The sequence below is a fragment of the Chinchilla lanigera genome, unplaced genomic scaffold (genome assembly GCF_000276665.1).
Source record: "Chinchilla lanigera isolate Chin_1 unplaced genomic scaffold, ChiLan1.0 scaffold00018, whole genome shotgun sequence".
In the NCBI taxonomy this organism is placed as follows: domain Eukaryota; kingdom Metazoa; phylum Chordata; class Mammalia; order Rodentia; family Chinchillidae; genus Chinchilla; species Chinchilla lanigera.
The window spans coordinates 6833378-6856190 of NW_004955419.1; the positions used below are offsets into that span (position 1 = coordinate 6833378).

General features: G+C 39.8%; 1 protein-coding gene across 2 annotated transcripts in view; it reads right to left on the reverse strand.

The window, feature by feature from the left end:
- Positions 1-22813, reverse strand: part of Cntrl (centriolin) — a 77942-nt gene that overhangs the window by 18853 nt on the left and 36276 nt on the right. The window contains exons 13-26 of one of the 2 annotated variants that reach the window (XM_005382575.2): positions 21987-22207; positions 18441-18617; positions 16597-16731; positions 13689-13834; positions 12720-12927; positions 12079-12258; positions 10283-10462; positions 9246-9362; positions 8828-8972; positions 8244-8395; positions 6135-6324; positions 4475-4788; positions 2859-3067; positions 405-597 (exon numbers count right to left, since the gene is read on the reverse strand). In XM_005382575.2, coding sequence (XP_005382632.1) covers positions 405-597; positions 2859-3067; positions 4475-4788; positions 6135-6324; positions 8244-8395; positions 8828-8972; positions 9246-9362; positions 10283-10462; positions 12079-12258; positions 12720-12927; positions 13689-13834; positions 16597-16731; positions 18441-18617; positions 21987-22207 — 2567 coding nt within the window. Of the gene's footprint in view, positions 1-404; positions 598-2858; positions 3068-4474; positions 4789-4809; positions 4892-6134; positions 6325-8243; positions 8396-8827; positions 8973-9245; positions 9363-10282; positions 10463-12078; positions 12259-12719; positions 12928-13688; positions 13835-16596; positions 16732-18440; positions 18618-21986; positions 22208-22813 lie in introns of those variants that run through there. The other variant, XM_013513187.1, reaches the window with a different exon arrangement.

Genomic DNA, 22813 nt, shown 5'->3' on the forward strand with positions numbered 1-22813 from the left:
CCTGGGCTACATAACCCTGAGTTCAAGGTCAGCCTGCACTACACAGTGAGAGCCAATTTCAAAAAAACCACAGCAGAGCTCAAATTAAAAAGAAAACAAAAAATGGATAAGAAAGTAGAGTGTGCTGGGAACAAACTAACTTTAATAGTATTAAATATGCTACTTCAATTAATTCATACTAAACAACCTACACATTCTTAGCCTGAGTTTACATATGAGAAAAACAAAGCTTGAATGACTTGCCCAAATTCTCAGAGCCCCTTAACTAGCAGAGTCCAGGCTGGAACTCTCTGACTTGGCTGACTGTGCTCTTACTACCTGCTCCCTTTGTAACCCTTCAGGCAGACATCAGGAAGCTCCCTCGCCTGCTGTGAGCCCACGCCCCAAACCACAACAGGTCATACCTTCTCTTTCGTGCACGCAAGTTCACACTCAGCCTCTGCCAGGAGTCGGTCAGCTTCCCTGAGCTCTGAGCGACGTTTCAAAAGGGTCTTCTCTATACACTCAATTTCATCTACAATGTCCTCATGGTGTTTAAGGGATTTTTCTATTTCTAGTTCTGTCATAAGACTCTCAACATTTCCATCAAGGAAGTCCCTAAAAGTATCACATATACAAGCATTAAAAGGTTTTAAATGTAGACAGTATGAACACATGTGGCCAAATTATTAAAATGATCCACAATGATTTTATAATTTTATATGAGAAGTAACAAGAGTGGCAAGTGCATTTGGTTATCTTCAAAGTCAATGTCTACCTTTTTATTAAACATAGAATTTTAATGGTAGTAAATACATAACACAGAACATGTATGATGAGTTCTTCCTCCTTTTAAGTTATAATAACAAATACTACTGCGTTCCCAGCATTTGGCCAAAACAATGTTAACATATTTATCCTTGTGAAGTATAAAAATAAAGTAAGTCACTACTCCAATGATCATCCATCCCCTTAAAACTGTCCTCAAGGCCCAACTCTCACTCTGACCCAAAGAATACCTAATTTTGTGATTTATTCTATTCTGCTACAGTAATACTATGATAATATTTGACAAGTCACAGAGTATGTACATGGGGCCAGGGAGATAGCTCAGTGGCACAGCACTTAAATAGCAAACACAAGGTCCTGAGTTCAATTCCCAGCACCAAAAAAAAGTTAGGTCAAATAGTATGTATATGATTCAATAACTCAAGGGCAACATGACAAAATTATTTGAAAACGGACTGATTATCCATGGCTGCATGACAAAAATATAAAACTATAGCATGTTAACAGATTCTCTTCAAAGGAAGGGATACAGATATATAATTTTTATCTTATTTGTACATTTCTATGTTGTCCATATTTCCTAGAATGATCATTTCATTAAAGTTTTATAACTAGGAAAAGTAGTTATCCAACCAACTCTATTATCCCCCTCAAAAGACCTCATTGCTACTTGGGAGGCTGAGGCAGAAGGATCTACAAGTTCAAGCTTAGCCTGTGCAGCTTAGAGACTTTGCTTCACCATAAAAATAAAAAAGGGCTGGGTATATAGTTCAGTGGGTAGCATGGTTGCCTAGCATTTGTGAGGTCAAATCCCCAGCACTGTGTCCCCCCCCCCAAAAAAAAGGGGAAAAAAAAAAGACCTCAGAATAGCTCTCTGCCACATATATACTCACAAAATTAATAAACAATAGATATAACCATCCTTCCAACCATCGGACATCTAGTCCCAATCTTCTCAGCATGGCCTTTGCTTTCTCCTGCCAGGTTAGTGAAATGGCAGTGACCACATTTCACTTTCTGTGCCTTCCATAGGCTCCCCTCCCACCCTGGGTTAGTCTGATTTAAGTGACAAACTGGGCAACTGCCATAATTCATGGACTCTACAGGAGATGGGCCCATATGTTACTGGCCTCATCAACAGACACTACATGCATTATGCCAGGTGCTGGGACCCAGGACGGAAGCCCAGCTACTGTCCTCAAGGAACACGAGGAGTCCCTCACAATAGTGTGTCAACAGCACTATGTCCAACGTTGCTAATCCCTTGTCAGTGCCCAAGAAGAAAAAAGCTTTGTGTGAGAGGACACCCTGACCTTTGTCTTGAAGGACTGAGTGGAGTTAGGGAGGAACAGGGAAGGCATTTCAAGGAGAGAAGTACAGCTACCGAAGTGTGGCAGCAGGGGAAAACGTGGAGCCCGCTGGGACCAAAGGAAAGTAAGTGGTTCAGACCAAACACTGTGTGTGGGAGAGAAGGATAAAAAAGGCAGATGGGGTTCAATTTGTAGAAGACGGTGTACATTCTAATGGCACTGACAATCACAGTGTATCCCAGGATGGAGTGGGAAATAAGATAAGGAGCCATGTGGAAGCTACCATAGTGGCCCCGCATGAGAATGATTAAAGACCTGAGCAGCTGAGACGACAGAAAGGGATCAATTCCAGAGCTTTTTGCATGCAGATTCAGCAGCACTAGGAGACCAACTAGATGCCTAGGGGAGTGTGGGGAAGAGAGGAGTTGAGAGCCTTGTCATGTTTCTTTCTAGGGTAAGAGGAGAGGAAGCGTGTGTCATCCTCCAAGATGGACCACAGGAGATGAGAGAATAGCTACTACTGGCCAAGAGGATTTAGATTTGCACTGTCCAAAATGGCTCATCAGGTGGCTACTAAATTAAGTTAAATTTTGACCCTCAGTTCCAGTAGCCGCATTTTTAAGTGCTCACTTGTGGCTAGGATCTTCTGTTCGGGACAGTTCTAATCTAGAACAGTTCCAAGATCACAAAATGTTTTATTAGACAGTACTAACTTGGGTTATCTTAATGAACTAATATATCCATCTGAATTATAAAAATATAATGGCTAATGATAATTACTTTCGCTGTTGATGTTTCTGGATGGTTCTATGCAATTCTTCTACCTCATGTTCTAATTCTTGCTTCTCTTGCAGAAGACTGTCAATATTATGATGCAGTTCTTCCCTTTCTTTTTCACACTGCCACTTGGATGCCCTCATCCACTCTTCTTCCTGTTGCTTTGATTTTAAATGTTGTATTATGTCTTCTAATCGAGAAACTTCATTCTCCTGAACAAAGAAAAGAAGTGCAGTACTAAACATAAATCAGAGGATGTCTCTCTTCTTTCCAGCTGCAAACTGAAATTAACTGTGGTTAAAGTGGTGTCTATGACCTGAAAACTGGTGCTGGTTTCTAAAACTTTAATACAAAAAGAAAATTTAAGTCAGGCTAAGTTTTTTTCACACGCCACAGATGAAACTGATGGACTAATAGAACTTCTAACTTTTTCATCAGTACAACCATGGTTGAGAAACATTCACTAAACCACTTGTGGACAAATAAGGCTCAGCCATCTACAGTAGAGACCGACTGATGTCTCTCCCTCCACTGGATACACGGGAGTGCAGTTATCTGAAAAGGCTGCCCAGAGGAAGAGGTGTTTTGCCTGGGTTTTGAACAATAAATAAGAAGGTAACAATGTAGACTGAAGAATTAAATATGTGCAAATGTAGGGAGGTGTAAAAGTGTACCTGGAAGACTATCTTAAGCATTTGGGTACTTTTGCAGAGTAAAAGAACCAGTTTAGGAGATTACTGATAAATGCTGAAAAGACAGAACTGCTACAAATTACAATGTATACTGAAAACCCACAAGAGAATATGAGTGACTACCACTGTTAACCATATAGATGCGCACAGACCCTCTGAAACTCGTCTGACCGATAAAAATGGGACTGTGATATGAGACCAGGTGTCCTAGTCCCTTATCTGCCCTTTGATCTACTGAGGGCTCTGAGTTTGAAAGAGGAGTCTGAATGCAGTTTTACTGCTTTAAATTAAAAAGTTAGAAAGTCATCTAGTAATTGGGAAGTAATAGTTCTTCAAATCTGGCCTAACAAAAGAGTATGAAACATAGTAAGAATTTGTACCTACAACTAAAAAAATGTGTAATTATTACACTTTTTAAAAACATTTGTAAAATCATGGGGAAATGTTTGTAACATTCAGGGAGAAAATAATTCAAAACGGAATGTACAAAAATATCTATGAAATAAATTAATAATAATCAAACCCTATACCCAGAGATAATTCCCACCGAAACTTCTTGCATGCTGTTTTTGCATGTGTGCATATACTGTAAGTGTGAATACATACACATATACATATGTGTACAAGTACAGGCACCTGCATGTGAGTATATACAGCACCCATCGATAGAAAAATACACAAAAGTCATTAATATCTGGATTGACAGTATTTCTGTTACAAAATGGCTAAACTGCTTCAGACTGGCCTGGGACTGTAAATTCTATTGAAAACTGTTTTGGTAAGAGAATGCGTGCTCAGTTCTAAGTATCAGCCTTACAATTACTCTTTTCGGATATGACCCACGTGTAAATAAATGATTCAACTGTATATCGTTTTGAGGCACACATAGCAGAAGTGTGGACAGAGGCCAGATGTCTTTCTACTTACCAAATTATGGTGTTCGGGGACATTGCAATGCAGCACACCCATAGGGATGAGTGGAACAGAGAAATTGGGAGGTGGAGGCCCATACATGATGGGGGCCCCAGCAGGTGGCGGGCCATACACAACAGTGCCAGGGGCGAGAGGGCGGCTATTGTTGGGCAAGGGAGGAGGTGGCGCATACAGGGCCATGCCCTGGGGTACAGGAGAGCCATCAGGAAACACGGTGTACATCATGTATCCAGGAGGAGGCACAAATGGAGATTCCTCTTGGTCATTCAACCCTCTCTCTTCCTGGCTATCTCCTTCAGTATCTGCATCTTCAAAGAGACAGAAGAGCGTGTTACCCCATGGCTTACTAGATACACAGGTTCAGAAGCAGTAGCAGTTAGATCAAGATTCTGGAGATAGAAGGATAAAACCCTGAAAGAGAAGTAAAAGGGAGATCAAAACATGAATTCAGCTGGGCGCGGTGGTTCATGCCTGTAATCCCAGAACTAATCCCAGTCTGAGGCCACCCTGAACTGCAGTGAAACCCTGTCTCAAAAAGACCAAAAAAAAACCCCCATGAATTCAAAGTATTTTCAGCAGCTGATACTTGAGCTTTTCTTGTGCCTATTTTAGTTTATTTCTTCCTTCAGTCTTTATTCAGCAATAATTCGAGTGTCTGCTTCATGCTTCACAAAAGATCAACAGAGATATGTGATGAGACTGGATAGCACTCATCACTTACTGTCATGATGTGTGACATTCTCCAATATAACGGCTTGTTTCCCCTAAAAGCCAGAACTACATTTGCTTATCACTGAGGACAAAGAACTGGGCACATGGGAAGTACTCAAGGAATAGTTTTTGAATGAACAAATTATCAAAACGTAGTACTGTATTCTCATTTTATAGATTCATAGTCTTTTTTTTGTTTTTTTTTGTTTTTTTTTTTCTCCAGTACCGGGAACCGAACTCATGACCTTGCACTTGCCAGGCAGGTGCTTTGCCGCTGAGATAAATCCCCAGCCCCTAGATTCATAGTCTTAAAGCAGCTAAATAATTTGCCTGTGATCCCACAGCTCCTAACTGCAAGAGCTGGGATTTACCCAAGCCTACCTCTTCCCTCTGGAGCTTTGGAAGACACTTCACTTTAGCACAATGAGCCTAATGCCATGATACAAGGAGATGAGGCCCCATGCTCCAGGTGTATAAGCAAAGAAGCTGCTCAGTTGGCATGGAAAAAGCAGCACAGAGGAAGGGTCCATAAAAGGATGACCTAGGTCTTCTCGAAGGATGAGTAAGAATCAGTTTGGGAGAGGAATGATGAAGGACATTTTAGACAGTATTTAAAACATGAAGGCTTGGGGCTGAGGATGTAGCTCAGTGGTAGAGCACTCATGTTGCATGCCAGAGGCCCCGGGTTTAATCTCCAGCACCACAAAACCAAAACAAAAACAAAAGCAAAACAAAAGAAAATCACAGAGGTCTGAGGAACCTGGTATGTACCTCAAGCAGTTAGGTATGGTATGCAAACAAAGGTCAGTGGCCAAACCAGATGACAGAAGGCCTTACAGGGGAGGCTAGGGAGTCTGGAGAATATCTACAGATTTCTGGGACCCAGTAAAAGGTTATTAAACAGGCAAGAGAAATGAAACTTCCCTTATGTGATGTGACTTACATCGGTTAGAAAAGGATTTATGCAACCCACTCCTGATGGGTGAGTAGACCCAGTATCCTGACGCAGGTGGAGGTCCACTGCCATCCTTCCCCTCATGCTGTGCAGGCTGTGGTTTTCTAATAGGAGTTGAGGCTGCGTATTTCAGTCCCAAACCAGAGTCTTTGGTGGCCTGCGAACTATGGCTGGAAACCTAAAATAAATGACAGGAAAGCACATTATCTATTAAGTAGAAAGGCTGACTTTGAGAAATGTTAGAGCAAAGTTGAGATGTAAAAAAGTGCTGAGAAAGCACTTGGTTTCTTCTCATTGTCATGATTCCTATTTTTCACACATAGAAGTGAGAAGTGATTACATCGTGACATAAACCACAGGTCCACACTCTTGGATTTACAGCGTCAAGGAGGCCAGGCAGAGAGCAGGGCCATGAATGCAACTTTGGGATCATGGCAGAGTGGCCTATAAAAGCGAAGGACTAGAAGTGGGCTAAAGCAACCAAAAGATCTATTTATGTTCCCATATTGTTTAATAACATCTATCACTTATACTACTTTTGGTACAGTTTTCCAGAAAAAAACAAGTCCCTAACCACACAGAAATTTTATCTGGCTGTTGGTTAGGTTGATTTTGTACAGACAGAGAAATGAAAACAAGTTCTCTGTAAGTGAACAGCTTCCTGAGTATCAGTCTCTCTTCTCCCTGTACCTCTTTTTACTGGTCATTTCTTTTCTTTTGCTTTGTCCTGAATAGCCCAGCAATCAAGGCAAAGGAAACCAGCAAATTGTCAAGGGGAGATACTATTAATCTCCTGTCCTGGGAGCCTGAAATGGTTTTAAAGCTCAATTCTGCCATTCTCTCCCCTTCTCAGTCTGCAGGCCCGCCCTCCAAGCTTGCATCCTTCTTGGGGTTACAAGGTTTTGCCCTAACTTAGAGTGTTTACATCTCTAGCTTGGCTGTGCCCAGGATGTTGTCTTCTTTCAGATTTCTGGGGAAGGGATGTCAGATTCTGCTCTCTGGATTCTGGGTAAGCTCACAAGTCCCTGGGATCCTGGTGTGTCTGAGCTGCTTCTCCCTCACTGTTGCCTGTCAGCTGATTCTAGTAGGATGTCACCAGCTCTTGGCTTTACAGGAATAGAGTTTGTTGTCTGCTCTTTACTTCCCCACATTCAGGGACCAAGCCCTGACGACTGCATCTCCTTAAGATCCCTTAATGCCATCTCTTTCCAGCTCCACTGATCTAGCTCTGGCTTCTCTATCCTTCACTTCAATGAGTTCAAACAGTCCCCAAAAAATCTCACCCTGCTACAAGTCTAGCCTCCACACTCAGCTAGAATATCCTTCCTAACTCTGATCATATTAACATACAATCCATTTCCCGTGACCCAAATAATTACATTAAAGGGGTTCTAGGTCCTTTTCAAACAACCATGACCTCCATCTACTTTTCCAATTTTATCTGTTATTGTCCCATCGAACTCTCCAGCTCTACAAGGTTACCTGGAATGGCTAAGCCAACTCTCCTCTTCCATGCAACTGTTTCTTCCCTCCTAATAGCCCATCCTTTGCTGCTTGCTAAGCACTGACTTCACAACCCTGCATGTGAAGCTTCCTTCCTGAATCCTTAACACTTCTTCTGTAAGCAAAGCACACAGGTCAAAGCTATTGTTGCATGGATATCATTATTTTATAATTACATTGGCAAGGCCCATGAGCTCTTTAAGAGCAGGGGCTGTAGCACGCATCATCATACCCCAGCAATGCCCAGCACTTGGCCTAGAAAGTTTGGTAAAAGAAAATGAAGTCCAGGTGCTTTTTTCTTGTCTGAGGCGCTACAGAATTCTAGAACCATTTTCAACAGACTCTCTCCGCTCAAGTCACCTTATCCTCGTATAGCATCCTCAGTCAGGGAACCCCACAACACACTACCTGAACACAGATAGGCAACCGCCCTCTTTCCCATGAAAGCCTCATCTTCATTTCAAATGTTAAGAACCCTGAAGAACCTCAATGCATGCTTAGTGTAGAAATGTTCTTGGCACCTGTTCCCAAATTTGGGGAAGGAGACAATGTAGATAATGTTATACTTTCTTCAGGAAAATTCAGTATTCCTACTTTTGATGATGGTGGTGGAGGTGGCATGAAGTACCAATAGCCTCGTCTCTTGAAAGGATCCGCTAGGCTGCTGATGTAATCATTCTGAAAAGAAACTTCACGTCGAAGTTCAGCAATTTCTTCTAAAACATTTTCAAAGCCTCCTTTGTTATCTGTAAAGGAAAGCCATTCTATGAAGTTGGCATGAAATCATCTATTTCCTTTCTCTCTCAACATTCAAAAAAGAATTTTACCAGAGCCACTGAATTTTATTAGCTCCTCAAAGCTCACTTTCAGACTGCCCTTTGGTAATTATTTTGAGCTGACACTAAGGCACATCCTTTTGAGCTTCCATTACAAAGCAATTCAGAGACAGCAAATAAACAGATGTGTGAATATTATTCTTTTTGAAACTAGAAACACAAACCCTTCGTCTCTCAAATCAAGTCCCTTAATACCACACTTTAAATGTTTTTTAAATTTTTTAACTTATTAAGTAATTATCACAGCTAAGCATGGATTGATTTCTTACAGTTAAATACATTTTCTAAATGTGAAAAACAACTATAAAACCACTGCCACCGTGAAAGCCCATGATGCCTTACCAGCCCCGGTGAGGTCTAGTAGACTCCGCAGCCTGGCGATCTCTGTCCTTTGCCTCTCCATTACCTCATTCAGCTTCTCGATTTCTAGCACCTGAGAGGTTGCTCCTCCAGCATCTCCATCTGCCTTTTCCACCTCTACTCGGAACTATTAAAAAAATACAAAGTTGCCAAAGCATGATTTCTTTCCCAGATGCACTTATCTGGCAAGCTAATTATACTTGTGTAATTTTCATTTACTCTTTACCAGGAGAAAATCGCCCTGCTCCTTCTATTTACCCTGTGCTGTACCCGATGCACAGTAGAGGATAAAGTACTGACTGCCACTGACTGTGCTGCAGAATGTTCTGAGACAGTCTTTTAGGAAATGAGACGGAGCCAATAAGCAGGGGAGGGATTAGGGGACCAACACAACACTGACCTGCTCCTCTCTCTCCCTGAGAAGATTCTGCAGCAGCTCGATCTCAGCTTCGGCCCGGGTCAGGTCCCTGGCTGCTTGCGCTGCCTTTCTGCTGAACCTCTCCGCTTCTAGCAACTCCTATGGGACAGTACGAGAAGGGCACCCTTCAACCCTATGTCATCTCCATCCCTCCTCCTCAGATCGTCACCTCTGCTTCTGTCACACGGTATGCCTGGCTGTCCCATACATGTGGTACAAAACTCTACTTTCTCTTATGTTGTTCCCATTGCAGAGAAGCTTGCCCTGCTCTCGGAGGTCTGAGTGGGCAGGGAACTGCATCAGAAGGAACAGGTCAACCTTTCTTCTCTGTTCCACAGTCTTCCATGACTGGTATCTCTTTGGGCTTTCATCATGAGATTTTTTTTTTCTCCTATAATCTACTATCTTTTTTGCTTGTTCTGAAAGAAGATCTAGCTATGTAGTTGAGGCTGGCCTTGAATTTACTAGGTAGGCCAGGTTGGCCTAAAATTTGTGGCGATCCTCCTGCCTCAGCCTTCCAGGTGCTGAGACTACAAGTGTGCGCCACTACACCTGGCTCAACCTACTATCTTAATCTCATTAGTATCTGGAGCCTGTAAAGTACCACAACAAGCATTACCTCAGACAAAAATTTTTACAGTCCTATGAGATAACATCACTTTACTCAATTGCACAAGATGAAAAATTTAAGGTTCAGAGGAATTATATGCATGTCTTCAAAACCTCCATCCTCGTATATACTGCCAGAAGTCTCCCTAAGCTTTGAAGGTAGGGGCAGTATGTTTCATTTGATGGTTCCTTTCAGGATTCAACAGGGAACAGAACCCATAGCAGCACAAAATAAATTCTTGGGGGTTGTGATAGGAAAAACATAATCTTCAGATTTTAAGAAAAAAGGACAATTTTATGGTGATTTACAAACTAACCGAAGTCTATAACAAGAGATCCACAATACAAGTTACTACGGTTTTTGACAGCAACAGCTCTGGTGGAAACTTGTTCTGTTCCTGTGGACTAACCTCTGCTCTCTCTTGGTTAATTTTCATAACAGTTCCGTGAAGGGACATGAGCTGGTCTTTGGCGATGGTGAGCTCAGCGGTAGCCAGTTTATCAGAGGCAGCCACAGCTTTCTTCAGATTCTTTAATTCTTTATCCAAACTAAGAAACTGCACCTGAGATCTGGCATCTTCGTGTTTCTTCTAAAGTAAAAGAAGCATTACTTAAACAGATGTATCACTTGGTAACAATGAAGATGTAAGCTCCAAAGGACCAGAGACTTTGTTCACTGATGCATGCCCTCTGTCTAAAACAATACCTGATATATAGCGGGTGCTCTGAATATCCACTGAACAAATAATTTCAACACTGAGATAAACGTTCTAAAGAATAAATTTTCTTAATTAAGAATTACAGTGATCATAAATTCATTCATTCATTCACCAAAAAAGTATATCTTGACACCTACAATCAGTAAGTTCAGGCCCTGGGAATATGGTGGTGAAGAAAGAACTTAGCATTTTTGAAGAATTGAAAGAAGGAATACAGTGAAAAAAGAAAACACTGAAACAGAGGCATCCCATGCAGGGCCTCACAGGCTTAGGGATCTTGGTCTTTAAGAATAGCAGAAGCCATGAGGTGAAGAGGCGCTGACTACAGGTAATTCACCATTTAGAAAGAAAGCAGAGTCATGAATGGAATTGGAAGACCTGTCAGGCAGCCACAGCAGTTGCCCAGAAAAGACAAAATGGCTAGACAAGGGCAGCGGCATTACGGAAAAAAAAAAAGATATATTCCAGATATATTTTGGAGGTGGATTCAACAGGATTTGGGGACTGATGGTTCTTGGGGAAGTGTGAAGCAAATCACTCACTGAGGCTGGGAGAAGGTAGGTGGTAGGTATGAGGTGTGGAAAGGCATGAAAAGGTGGAGCATGGGACAGCAAGTTTACCCAAGAAAGAACAATACTGCCTATGTGAGGTTGAGATTATAGTGATTCCACTATGCTGGATGATTTGTTTTCTCCAGGAATATCTAGTATGGGTACAGGCCCAAAGAAAGAAGGTAACTTCAGTTTTGTCAGGGAAGACAGGAAAAAGATAAGGGATTTCAAGATACTTGCAAAAAGGGCCTTAGTAGCGGGTTTGGAACTTGGACAAAGAAGAAAATAAAGACAGGAAGGGCTTAAAAGACAGAAAAGGTGGGGCTAATGAACTGGAATCTCAACAAAGTTGAATAACCGTTAGTGCAGAGGTACCAGCAAGATAAAAAGTTATGACCACAGTGAGACAATTTGGTCTGTGATAGTGTCGAGTACAATTTCTGAATTTAACAAGGTCCAGTATGTGATAATGGGAATAGATGATTGAGGGTGAATGGAGAAAGGCCATCAGACAGGTCAGAGTATTAGAAAGAGATAAAGAGGTAATAAAGGTAATTTTCTATGGATGTGTCCATCAAGGCAAGGGGTTTTCAAGGAGGAAAACTCATCCCATTATCATTTGTTAAGTATCACCTAATTGAATCTAAAGTTAATTCTTATATTTCCAATTCTCTTGTTTCCATCTCTCAGGAGACCCTGGCTTCAGATCTTTTTTATTTTTTTTGTTTTTTGTTTTCCTGCTTTCCCTTTAATACAGTTGCTATCTCTCATAATATACTATTAGGAACCTTCTTAATGGCATCTACTGAATGACACGTATCTGGGTCTTTCTGAGGTCAGGTCAGCTCTGGATCACACTCCTCTCAGCTGACTGGCTCACCAGGGCAGCACCTGAGCAGCAGCTACGTATGTATCTCGCTTTCCTCGTCTTCCCACCTTTTTCTCTAACTCTTGGAGTTGGGCTAGAATTCTGTCCTTCTCCTCATCAGCTTCCTGAAGTTGGAGATCTGTAAGGCCTTGGATTTCTTCCATACTTTTTAGATTTTCTTGCAAATAGTGAATTTCATTCTCCAACTGCTGGACTCTTGCATCATGTTGCCTCTTATCAAAATTAATCTGTAAGGAAATCAAGTTTCAAGGATGATTTTTTAAAGCAACATAAAAGTTTGTTATGAAATTATCTTTGACTTTAAGAGTGTAACAAAACTTTGTAACTAATTAATTACTAGGGATGATTTTATCATTAATGCTCTCTAGGATCCATTCCAGTATTTGCCTCATTATTCCAAAAACTTCCAATTCTGGCACCACACTATACCTAGAAATGTGGTATTATTTATCTGCTTATTATAAAATAGTTCTCACTTGCTTCCAAAACAAAGAAAACATAGTGTCACAAACAAGCCTGACTTCTGTATCAGTAACAGTATTCAGAGATGGATTTTAGTCACACTCAGCTAGACTTGTTATGAGTGAAAACAACAACAGTTATGCTGAATTTACAAGAGAAAGGAAGCTGACAACATTAGCGTTTGCCAAATGCTACCCTCTAGCTGCCTCTTGACCACTTTTCTTACTCTTGCTTCAAGGGCTCTTTCGCAGGCCTGCCTGAACTCTTCTTGTCCGTTTGCCAGTTTCTCTTGCTGCAGAGTCATTTCTTCCTGGAGTTTTCTCTCTCTAACTTGTGCTTCCTCTTTTTCCCACTGGAACTGTGCAAGGATTTTGCCGAATTGTTTCTGTAAATTGGCAAGACTTTTTCCTAAGACATCTGAAGGGCTATGGATTCTGGAACGGAGAAAATACCATATAAATGAGACATTCTACTTTTGATGCTGGACACAAACATGCTGTTCATATCAGTGCAAGACTAAAAAATAAAAATAAAACACACACATACACACACACACACACACACACAATACTATGCAAAGGGTGTAGTATCAATTTTCAGCAATTTACTGAGTACCTCCTATGTCCAAATGATTATTTTATCTTGTTCTATCAAGTGATTCCTTCCACTCTGAAAACACAGGCTCATGTCAGACTAAGAATGTTCAAATATTTGAAATAATCCTCAGTTTTGTACTGATATTTATTTCTGTTTAAAATGCAAATACTTCCTTAATATATATAATGAACTTGCAAATAAGACTTTTTTTTGAGACAAGGTCACACTATGTACATAGTGCAGGTTGGCCTTGAACTCAGGGCAATCCTCCTTCCTCAGTCTCCCAAGTATTGGGATTACAGGAGTGGGCCACAAAGCCTGGCTGTAAGACTCTTCAATACTTTTATATTTTTGAATTAAACATAATAAAAAAATATGAAACAGCTAAAATGTTAAAAAAAAAAAAATCAGTAGCAATTAGACTTGTACGGGCTTGGGTCTCTCCATCTTGGAAACATCATAAGGAGAATCCTGCAAAAAAACATCATAAGGAGAACCCCGCAAAAGAACTTTGGAAGATGAGTTCATGGAACCTCATACTCATAACTCTGAAGCTGTGAAACATACGCCATACTTGGAGGTCTGGATTTTGCCTTACCTCATTTCCCCAGTTCCTAACCGCAGTTTTCTCCGTAGCTCATCCACCCGAGCTGCCACTTCTTCTGGATGAATCAAGCCATCAACCACATTATTAAGGTGATTCTGAAAATCTTTCAGTTGTTGTTTTAACAAGCTATTGTCATCCTATAGAGGGGGTTAAATGGGGAGTATTTGTTATTTGCCAGTATATTTTCACTACTAACAAATTAATCAGCATATCTAGATCACACAACTAAATCCACACAGTGCCTCTTTCAAATAAAAAGAAATTCCTAATCCCAACACTCAGGAGGCTGAGGCAGGAGGATGTTTGAGTTCGAGACCAGCCTATGCTACAAAGTGAGCTCAAGGCCAGTCTGAACTACATAGCAAGACCCTGTCTCAAAAAGACAAAAAAAAAAAAAAAAAAAGAAAAAAAATTCTGAAATAATCCTAAATTAGAAAGCAAAACAGTCCTACGCTACAGACTGCATTCTCCCTGAATACTAGGAAAACCTGAGCGATTTATCTACTTCAAACTCAATCTATCACTGTGAACTAAAATGGAGAATCAGGAACGCAATTAATGTCTTTCAGTGCCCATGCCATCTGGGATCTCATCTGTAAGCTGTCCTGCCCAATGTCCAACACAGCCTTGTCTGTATTACAGATGGCCCCTACTTATGCTATTCAGTGTTAGAAAGCAAGTGTATGTTGGATTTTGATTTGTGCCAGGGCAACTGATAATGAGTTATGACGTTCTCTTGCGATGCTGGGAGGCAGCAGCAAGCGACAGCTCCCAGTCTGCCAAGCTCTAAGAAGGGTAAACAATTCATTCTCTACAGTATACTGCGCTGCCAGCATTTTTCAGATTTTGTTTGGTATTTTTTCATTCTATCATGTTTCCAGTAAATTACATGATATATTTAATACCTTATTATAAAATAGGCTTTGTGTTAAGATGTTTTGTACAGCAGTAGGCTGATGAAGTATTCTGAGCATGTTTAAAGACAGGCTATGCTATGATATAGAAGACAGACTCTCTCTTCGTAATTTTTTTTTTCCTTTTGAGACAAGGTCTTGCTATGCAGTTTAGGTCGGCCGTGAGGTCACTTGTAGCCCAGGATGGTCTCAAACTCGCAACAATCCTCCTGCCTCAGCCTCCCAAGAGCTGGGAGTACAGACATGTGCCACCACGCTCGGCTCTCTTCATAATAATTTGAACCAAGATTCAGTATAGCACATGTAACTGCTGGGCCTAAAGAAATAGCTCAGGATTAAGGTCCAGACTGGGCTACACACAATGCCCAGTTAGGGAAGAAGTGAGAGAACCCTGTAGACCCCAAAAGACTGACAAAGTGACACTGGTTCCTAATGCTGCCTCCTTTCTTGTGGTAGTATGAGTAGGTTTTGGTTCACCATAACAAAATGATTTCTGCAAAACAGAAATGTAGAGCTGTTAATAACTTGTGCTCTATACCAAGAGATATTAGGCCAAATAACCAAAGGACCAAATTCTGACGACGGTACTACCACAGGATGATGGGCCAGCCTTTTGGAAAGCTGACTTCAGTTTCTACCTTGGAGAATAAGGCCCCTAAAGAATCAAACCAGTCTTTTCTCTAGATGGACACTGAAGTATTTAGGGGTTAAGTAAACATGTATGAGATTTTCTTTAAAAAATTTCAGCCAAAAAAAGTGAGCTAAATGAAACAGTGAATGTTGACAATATTCTCTTTGGTTTTTTCTTGTCTTTTTGAAACAGGGTCTCACTATGCAGTCCCTGCTGGCCTTGAGCTCACTCTGTAGCCCAGGCTGGTCTCAAACTCGCAATGATCCTCCTGCCTCAGCCTCCCTAGTGCTGGGATTACAGGCATGTGTCACCACACCCGGCTGACAATATTCTCTTTGATTTTGTGATTTTTTGAAAATTTGCACAGTAAAAATGAAAACTAATAATCCAGTGAAGACCCAACATGAGTGTACACACATGCACACACATGCACACACCCCTCTTGTAAAACAGTGAAAAGTATGTACATCTTTATCTCTGCTTCAGAAGTTGAAATGATAGTAATAAAATTACATTCTAGGTTATTAGGTTTCCTTAAACTTTGAAGAAAAATAATTTGAGGTGTTGGGAGAAGAGAAAATTTGGGTGAGTTTATTCTTATTTATCACAAATCTCCCTGCATGGTGTTTTGGAAGCCTTTCCCTAAACCACACAACTCTACCCTTTCATTTCTGGTGATAACAGCTGCCACCGCAGCCTGCCAAGCAGTCCCTGACCTCAGATTGAAGACGTGAGTGTTGGTTCAGGTACTTGTTTGTTCAGACATCTGTCGTCTTTGAGAAAGTTTAATTATCTGGAAAATCCTGTCCACCTGTTTCTCCTGCAGTTTTCAGGTCATAGTATTATAAGCTCTCAAAATATTCTGCAACACATTCCCCACAAACACAAAATGACTACATTTTAATGGCATCCTTTCTGAGGAGACTGTGGAGACTGTTTACAATTAAGAAGTCCTACTGTAACCCACGCTAGTTAAATTCACAGATAATTTCAAAGGTGTTTTAGTGGAAGGGGAATGCAGTGCACACTGGCTCAGGCTGGTGACAAACCTGCTTCTAGGAGAGATGCATTGTAGGGCTTTCTTTCATGATTTACACAGCATACTCTTTGGTAAGGTCACTGCCCTAACCTGTTTGCGCCATCATAACCACACAAAAAACATGAATTTTAATAATCTTAAGGCCATGGTTCATAAAAGGAGGGAGCCTACATTGCTGCTCCACCCAGAGTTCTTTCTAATAATTCAATTTACTTACTACACGTTAGGACAGGCTATGAAATGGCTGAGGAAAGATATCATCTTTCAGTGTCCTATATGAATATACTCCAAATTTTAAAGCAACACAGGCTCTACCTGTAGCTGTTTAAGTTTTGTGCGAAGTTCACTGTTCTCCTGTTCCTTTTCTTCTGAGAACTGGGCTTTTCCGAGGGCATTCTTGAGGGACTGCCTTTCTCTCTCAAGTTCTGCTTGAAGTGCTGATTGTTCTAACTGTTGTTTTGGTACAAATGATTGAAATGAAAGTGTTAAACAGCAATTGATGAGCCTAAAAGGCATAAATAAGTTTACATACACACACAAGCCCTGCCTGTTAGTCTTATGTTAGTACTCTGAAATCTAAAAACCCAAGATAATATTTCTCCATGTCCCGTAAACTATTAATACTTGAGGAAGGGTAAGAATCAGAAGCAGCTCGGGCTGGATACCCCAAATCAGAAACTTCAGGGGTGGCCTCAACACCTACCCTTAAAAGCAGCCTGTGGTCTTCAAATGTTTTTATCAAAATCACTCGGTGTGTTTGTTAAAAATGCAGGTTCCCAGACCCCATCTCAGACTTGATGGGTCAGAATCTCTAAGTGGAGCCCAAGAATCTGTGCTTACCAAGTTTCACATGAGACTTCACATAACTAAAGTATACCACCCAGATCTGTAAGTCAGAGGGACAAGACCTTTTATGGTCCACGCTCTGATTTGTGCTTTGAAGATTTAATCCTGGCTGTCGTGGTGCTGGAGGACAGGAAATTCTCCTTTAGTAATAAATGAAAATGTAAAAAGGCCAGGTTCTTACATTTTTTAAAGACGTGTAAGGAAACAAAAAAAGGCACAATGTAAGTACAAAGAACAATATATATCTATCAAACTAGACAGAGTTTGTTGAAAAAGAAAAAAATTATTTATAAGGGGATATTCAGAAATTTTATTCACTGTTACTTAAAAATATGTATTCATTGTTATTTTAATTGTGTTCCCCCAATTTCCTGTTTTCCGTGACTCTGATCTAGTGTTTTCAAAACTTGGTACTCTCGAGAAATAACCTTGACAGTTAACAAGTGATTGTTTGGTATCTGATAAGTAAAGGAATACAATAATAAAATTAGTGTACAAATATCTATTTTAATTCCTTTTCTAGTTTTCTGAATGCTCTTTTACATGCACTTTTGAAATTCAAACTATCTTATTTCATTTTCGTCCAAGGAGCACATATTAACCCTTCTCAAGAGCATGGAGAGAACAAAAACAAGCAGATGCACTTGAGGTACACATGGAACTTTCACTCTAACTCGGGAAAGACAGGTGATCATCACACACATGAACAAATGAGCATGGGTTACAGGAAAACCAAAGAAGAGTTTTGAACCCAGACTTTCAGCAGGCAGAAAGGAAGTGAAAAGTGGGCTTCCTGGAGGAAGATGCAGCCCGTGTGGCTAGCAACATAAACACAACTGTCTTTTCAGTCTGACAGAGAATATGTGACTGCCAGCCTCTGCCCACCTTCCCACCTTTATCTCCCACTCTCTCTTTCTCTCCCTCACCAGGCATCCTAGAGGCACACTTTCAGCCTTTGCACAATGCTTTCTCTCCATGCTCCGCTGTCTAGAACACTCATACTCATCCCTTCCAAACCCTACCTCTTTCACCCTTTTCCTTCTGCATGAAGCAATCTGCCCATGTTTATACAGGTACACATGAAACTTATACAGGTACACATGAAACATGTTTATACAGGTACACATGAAGAACTCAGTTCTTCTGAGTTCTAATACTGGAACTCAGAATGTTTTACTTTCAAAAATGTGTCCTTCCCATCATTCCATATACATTATATTTAAAAGTATTCAATCTTAAGATACACATAAAGGAAAGATGATACATTAAGGCACAGGCTACTTAGTTTCTAGTTGGAATATCCTCCCACTCACCTGTGTAAGCCTTGTAAGTTTGTCCAACTCTTCTTTGAGCTGGTTGGCTTCATCATCCCTTAGTCTTAGCTGTGTCTCTAGTTCAGCTTCATAGGCACTGAGATCTCCTTGGGTCTGCTGCAAGGATGCGTTTACTTCGTGCTGTTCCTGGAGGGCACTTTCTAGCTCTGCAAGTTCCTGGTTTTAAAAATTCGGTGTGTTTAACTTTGGAACCAGTGTGCTGCTTAAGCATCTGCAAGTCATTATATGTAACCTGAGCACGTGAAAACGCGAGCCAGCCACTGCTGCCTGGCACAGAAAGTTTTCATCAGCAACACGATGAAGTCTCTAGCTGTGCACATCCTAGCTGGAGAAAAGAATCCTGACTAAATGCAATGAGGGAGCGAGCAACATGTTGCTTTCCAGAGTAACCAGTTGTGTAATACTTTAAATGAGTCTGAAAATATAGCCGGAAAACAGGATTAGGGTGGAAGTAGAAGGTAAGATTTAAAGCCTATTTTCCATCAGATATTGGATTAAATGTTTTCACGTTCATTATTTCATTGTATTTTCAGAGCTGCAGTGGAAAGCAATTTGTACGGTGTTACAATGAGAAACTGGAGAATAAGCATCTTAGTAAATTGCATAGTGCTGTGTACTTAGAAAAAGGACAAAGTCAGGATATAATCCTTAATCTCTGACTCCAAAGCCCATACTCTTTGTTTATCAAGATAAAAGGCACTGGCACTCTCTCATAGTAAAGGTAACAGAGTAACTTCAGTAAGTACTAATAAGACTGTAAGTATATATTGATTAGGATACCACAAATCTGATTCATTTTTAGTCCATCTGTTGTTTGTTTGTGTGATTAAATATTACAGCTTTCACCTATTTATTTGAGATCTTGAAGAGTTAGATCAAACTATTCTAGATTAAAATAGAGAAGCTTAAAATAAATAAATAAATAAGAGAATCCTGTGATGAGCACTTGCACAGTAGTTTCTCAATGGGCATTCCAAAAACATAGACACCACATATAACCAACAAAGGATTAATGTCCAGAATGTACAGAAATTCTACAAATCATTAAGAAATGAGACACAATCCAAAAAATGGGCAAAGAGCATGAATAGGGAATTCATCGAAGAAGAAACCTGAATGGCAAATAAACAAATGAAAGGTGTTCTGCCTCTCCAGTAATCAGGGGGAAATGCAGTTAAAATAAGATAGTATTTTACAAGAAGAATAAAGAAACAAATCATAAGAAAACAATCAGAAAAATCCAGAACATGGGACAAACTACAGCACTGCCAGTCTGGATTATACACCTATGTGCGCACGTACACACACACACACACTCACACACACGCACGCACACATACACACACACACTTTAAGAGATTCTTGGAATAACTGAGAAAATTTGAATTATGGTTCAGATCTTAGATGAATTATTGTTAATGAATTATCATTAACTTTCCTAGGTGTAATAATGGTATTGCAGTGATGTACAAAACTCCTTTTAAGAGATGTGTGATAAAGGAAAGATGTGATGATGTCTCCAACTGAAAAAAAAAAATATGTATCTATAACAGAAACAAAATAAATATAGCAAAATATTTATTTATTAAATCTAAGAAGGCTCACAGATACTCACTGAACTAGTATTTCAATTTTTCTGTAAGTGTAAAAATTTCCGTAATAGAAAGATAGGGAAAAAGACACCATTTAAAACTCAGCAGATTGGCAAACATGAAGTTTGGCACACATTCCTTGCATCTGATAATTCTTTATTTACACTGGGGACATGTCCTTGTCCTTAGGAAACATGTGCTGAAATATTCAGGAGTAAGGCACATGATGTCTGCAACTGATTTTTAAATGACTGAAGAAAAATATCTGGTAAAGTTAATTTCTAACTCACAGTTCTACTTCTGAGCACAGTCCCTATGTGAGTCAGCTTTCCATTGCTGTGACAAAATAGCTAAGATAATAAACTTGCTAGAAGAAAGGCTGATTTTAGCTCATGGTTTCAAAGATTTCAGTCCATGGTCACCTGGCCCTATTACCTTGGGCCTGTGGGAACACTGTAAATCACACTGAGAGCTCACAGCAGAGGCTGCCCAAGATACTATACAGCAGCCAGGAAGCAGAGAGAAAAAGGCTGTGATCCCAGTATCTCCAAGGGGATGCCCTTAATGATCTAATTTCTTTCTATGAGGTCCCACCTCATAAAGGGTTCCTCTACGTTCCAGTAATGCCACACCCTGATGACCAAACCTTTAAAACATGGGCTTCTAAGGGGCTGGGGATTTAGCTCAGTGGCAAAAGCGCCTGCCTGGCAAGCGCAAAGTCATGAGTTCGGTTCCCGGTACCGGAGAAAAACCAAAAAATAAAAAAATAAAAAAAAAAAAAAAACAAAAAAAACCCATGGGCTTCTGAGGACACTTATCCAACTTATGCAGTGCCCAGGCTCAAGATATGTACAAGAATGTTATACCTAGCATTGTTCATAATAGTAAAAGAATGAAAATAATCCAATTGGCCCTTCAAAGGAAAGTGAATAAATAATAACTCTGTGGGATATATATACATTGAATGCTACATGTACAATAAAAATAGAGCTGTGCATATTAATGTGCATAATTCTCAAAAATATAAACATGAAGGAAGAAAGTGTGAAAGAATACGCACACTATCATGCCTTTTGTGAATGGAAGAATACAAATGCAGGAAAATAAAAACCACATTAAGGATTTTGTTGTCTCTGGGAGTACAGAGAAGTTTTCATATATATATATATCTGTAATGTTTCATTGCTTCAGCTGATCGTGAATACATGGTGTTAAATATTTTTGATGTTTTTATATTCCTGAAAAAGTCTATAATACTAAAAAAATATTAATTCAGATTTCTGAGCATGAGATTTGGGAATCTGTGGTTGTCATGCATAATAAAGTCTGCAAACAACTAAAATAGCGTAAGTGAAATTTCCAAATTAACGGGCAACAAATCCGGTATGGAAAAGTACAAAATACAATATTGTATCTGTCTTATTAGGGGTAAAATAATCTCAAAATTATCAAGTAATAGCAGCAAGTAAGATAAGCCATGTTGTACTTACTTTTGCTCCACAAATAATAAAATTTGAACACTTAATACAGCATTTGTTTTTGTTTGCTTTTTTTGGTACCGGGAATCAAACTCAGGACCTTGCGCTTGCCAGGCAGGCACTTATGTAACTGAGCTATATGGCCTTGTTTGTGTTTTCCATACACTTTTAATAGATATAATTTCATATTCTTTAAAGTTATTTGACACAATACCTTTCAGTGATAGAAGTACAGCTAAAATAATTCTGAATTTTCTTAGTAAAGGAAAAATAATTAATGCAAATATGCCACAGCTAAAGAAAGAAAAAACCCAACTTTTAAAAAGAAAAAACTACCAAATGGCCACTAATACTTTTTTTCACTTAGGGTTGTACTTTTTCTAACTTACCAACTTAATTTGGAGATTATCTACTTCTAAAGTTAAAGAAAATAAGCAGGAAGAAAAAAATCATACCTTCCTCATATTTTCTGCATCCATGGCAACTATTTCCAGTTCGTTCCTCTCTTGTTCAACTTCAGTCAACCTCTGCAGCAACGTCTCATTCTCATCCTGTAGCTTCCTGCACTCATTCTGGGCCTGAGTTGCTTGGCCTTTGATGGTCCCCAGGTATTCTTGCAACCCACTAATAACACCTTCTAAATCCTTCTTGAGAGCTTCATTTGCAGCTATCTGGCCTAAGCGAGACAGAAAAGGGATAATAATATGTACTTTTAAAGTATTGCCTTGTTTCCTTAGCAATTTGTTATAGCTAACAGTGAAGTTCTAAGATTCTAATTACATCTTATCTTAGTTTTCTTTTTCAAAATATGATAATTTTCTTCCTATTATCTGTAGTATAGGAATATTAAACAGGTATACAATTAAAATAGTATATTTAGTTGTAAATGCTTACAAAATACCTGACTTATACTGTAAAAGTTTAAATAACTTCCAAATAAAATTATTTATTTTATTTATTTATTTTTGGACCTGGGAATCGAACTCAGAATCTTGCACTTGCCAGGCACACCCTGTGCTGCTGAGCTATATCCCTGGCCCCCAAATTAAATAATTTAAAATGTGCAGCAAAACTGTGAATTCTTGTTGGTGAACACACACACAAAAAGCCACTCATAAAACTTGAAGACTGGCAGCATAAAAATGTAACCTGAAGACCTGAAAAAACAACAAAGTAAAAAATCAAAAAAAGCTGAGTGTGGTGTCGCATGCCCGTGATCCCAGCACTCGGGAGGCTGAGGCAGGAGGATCCTTGTGAGTTCGAGACCAGCCTGGGCTACAAA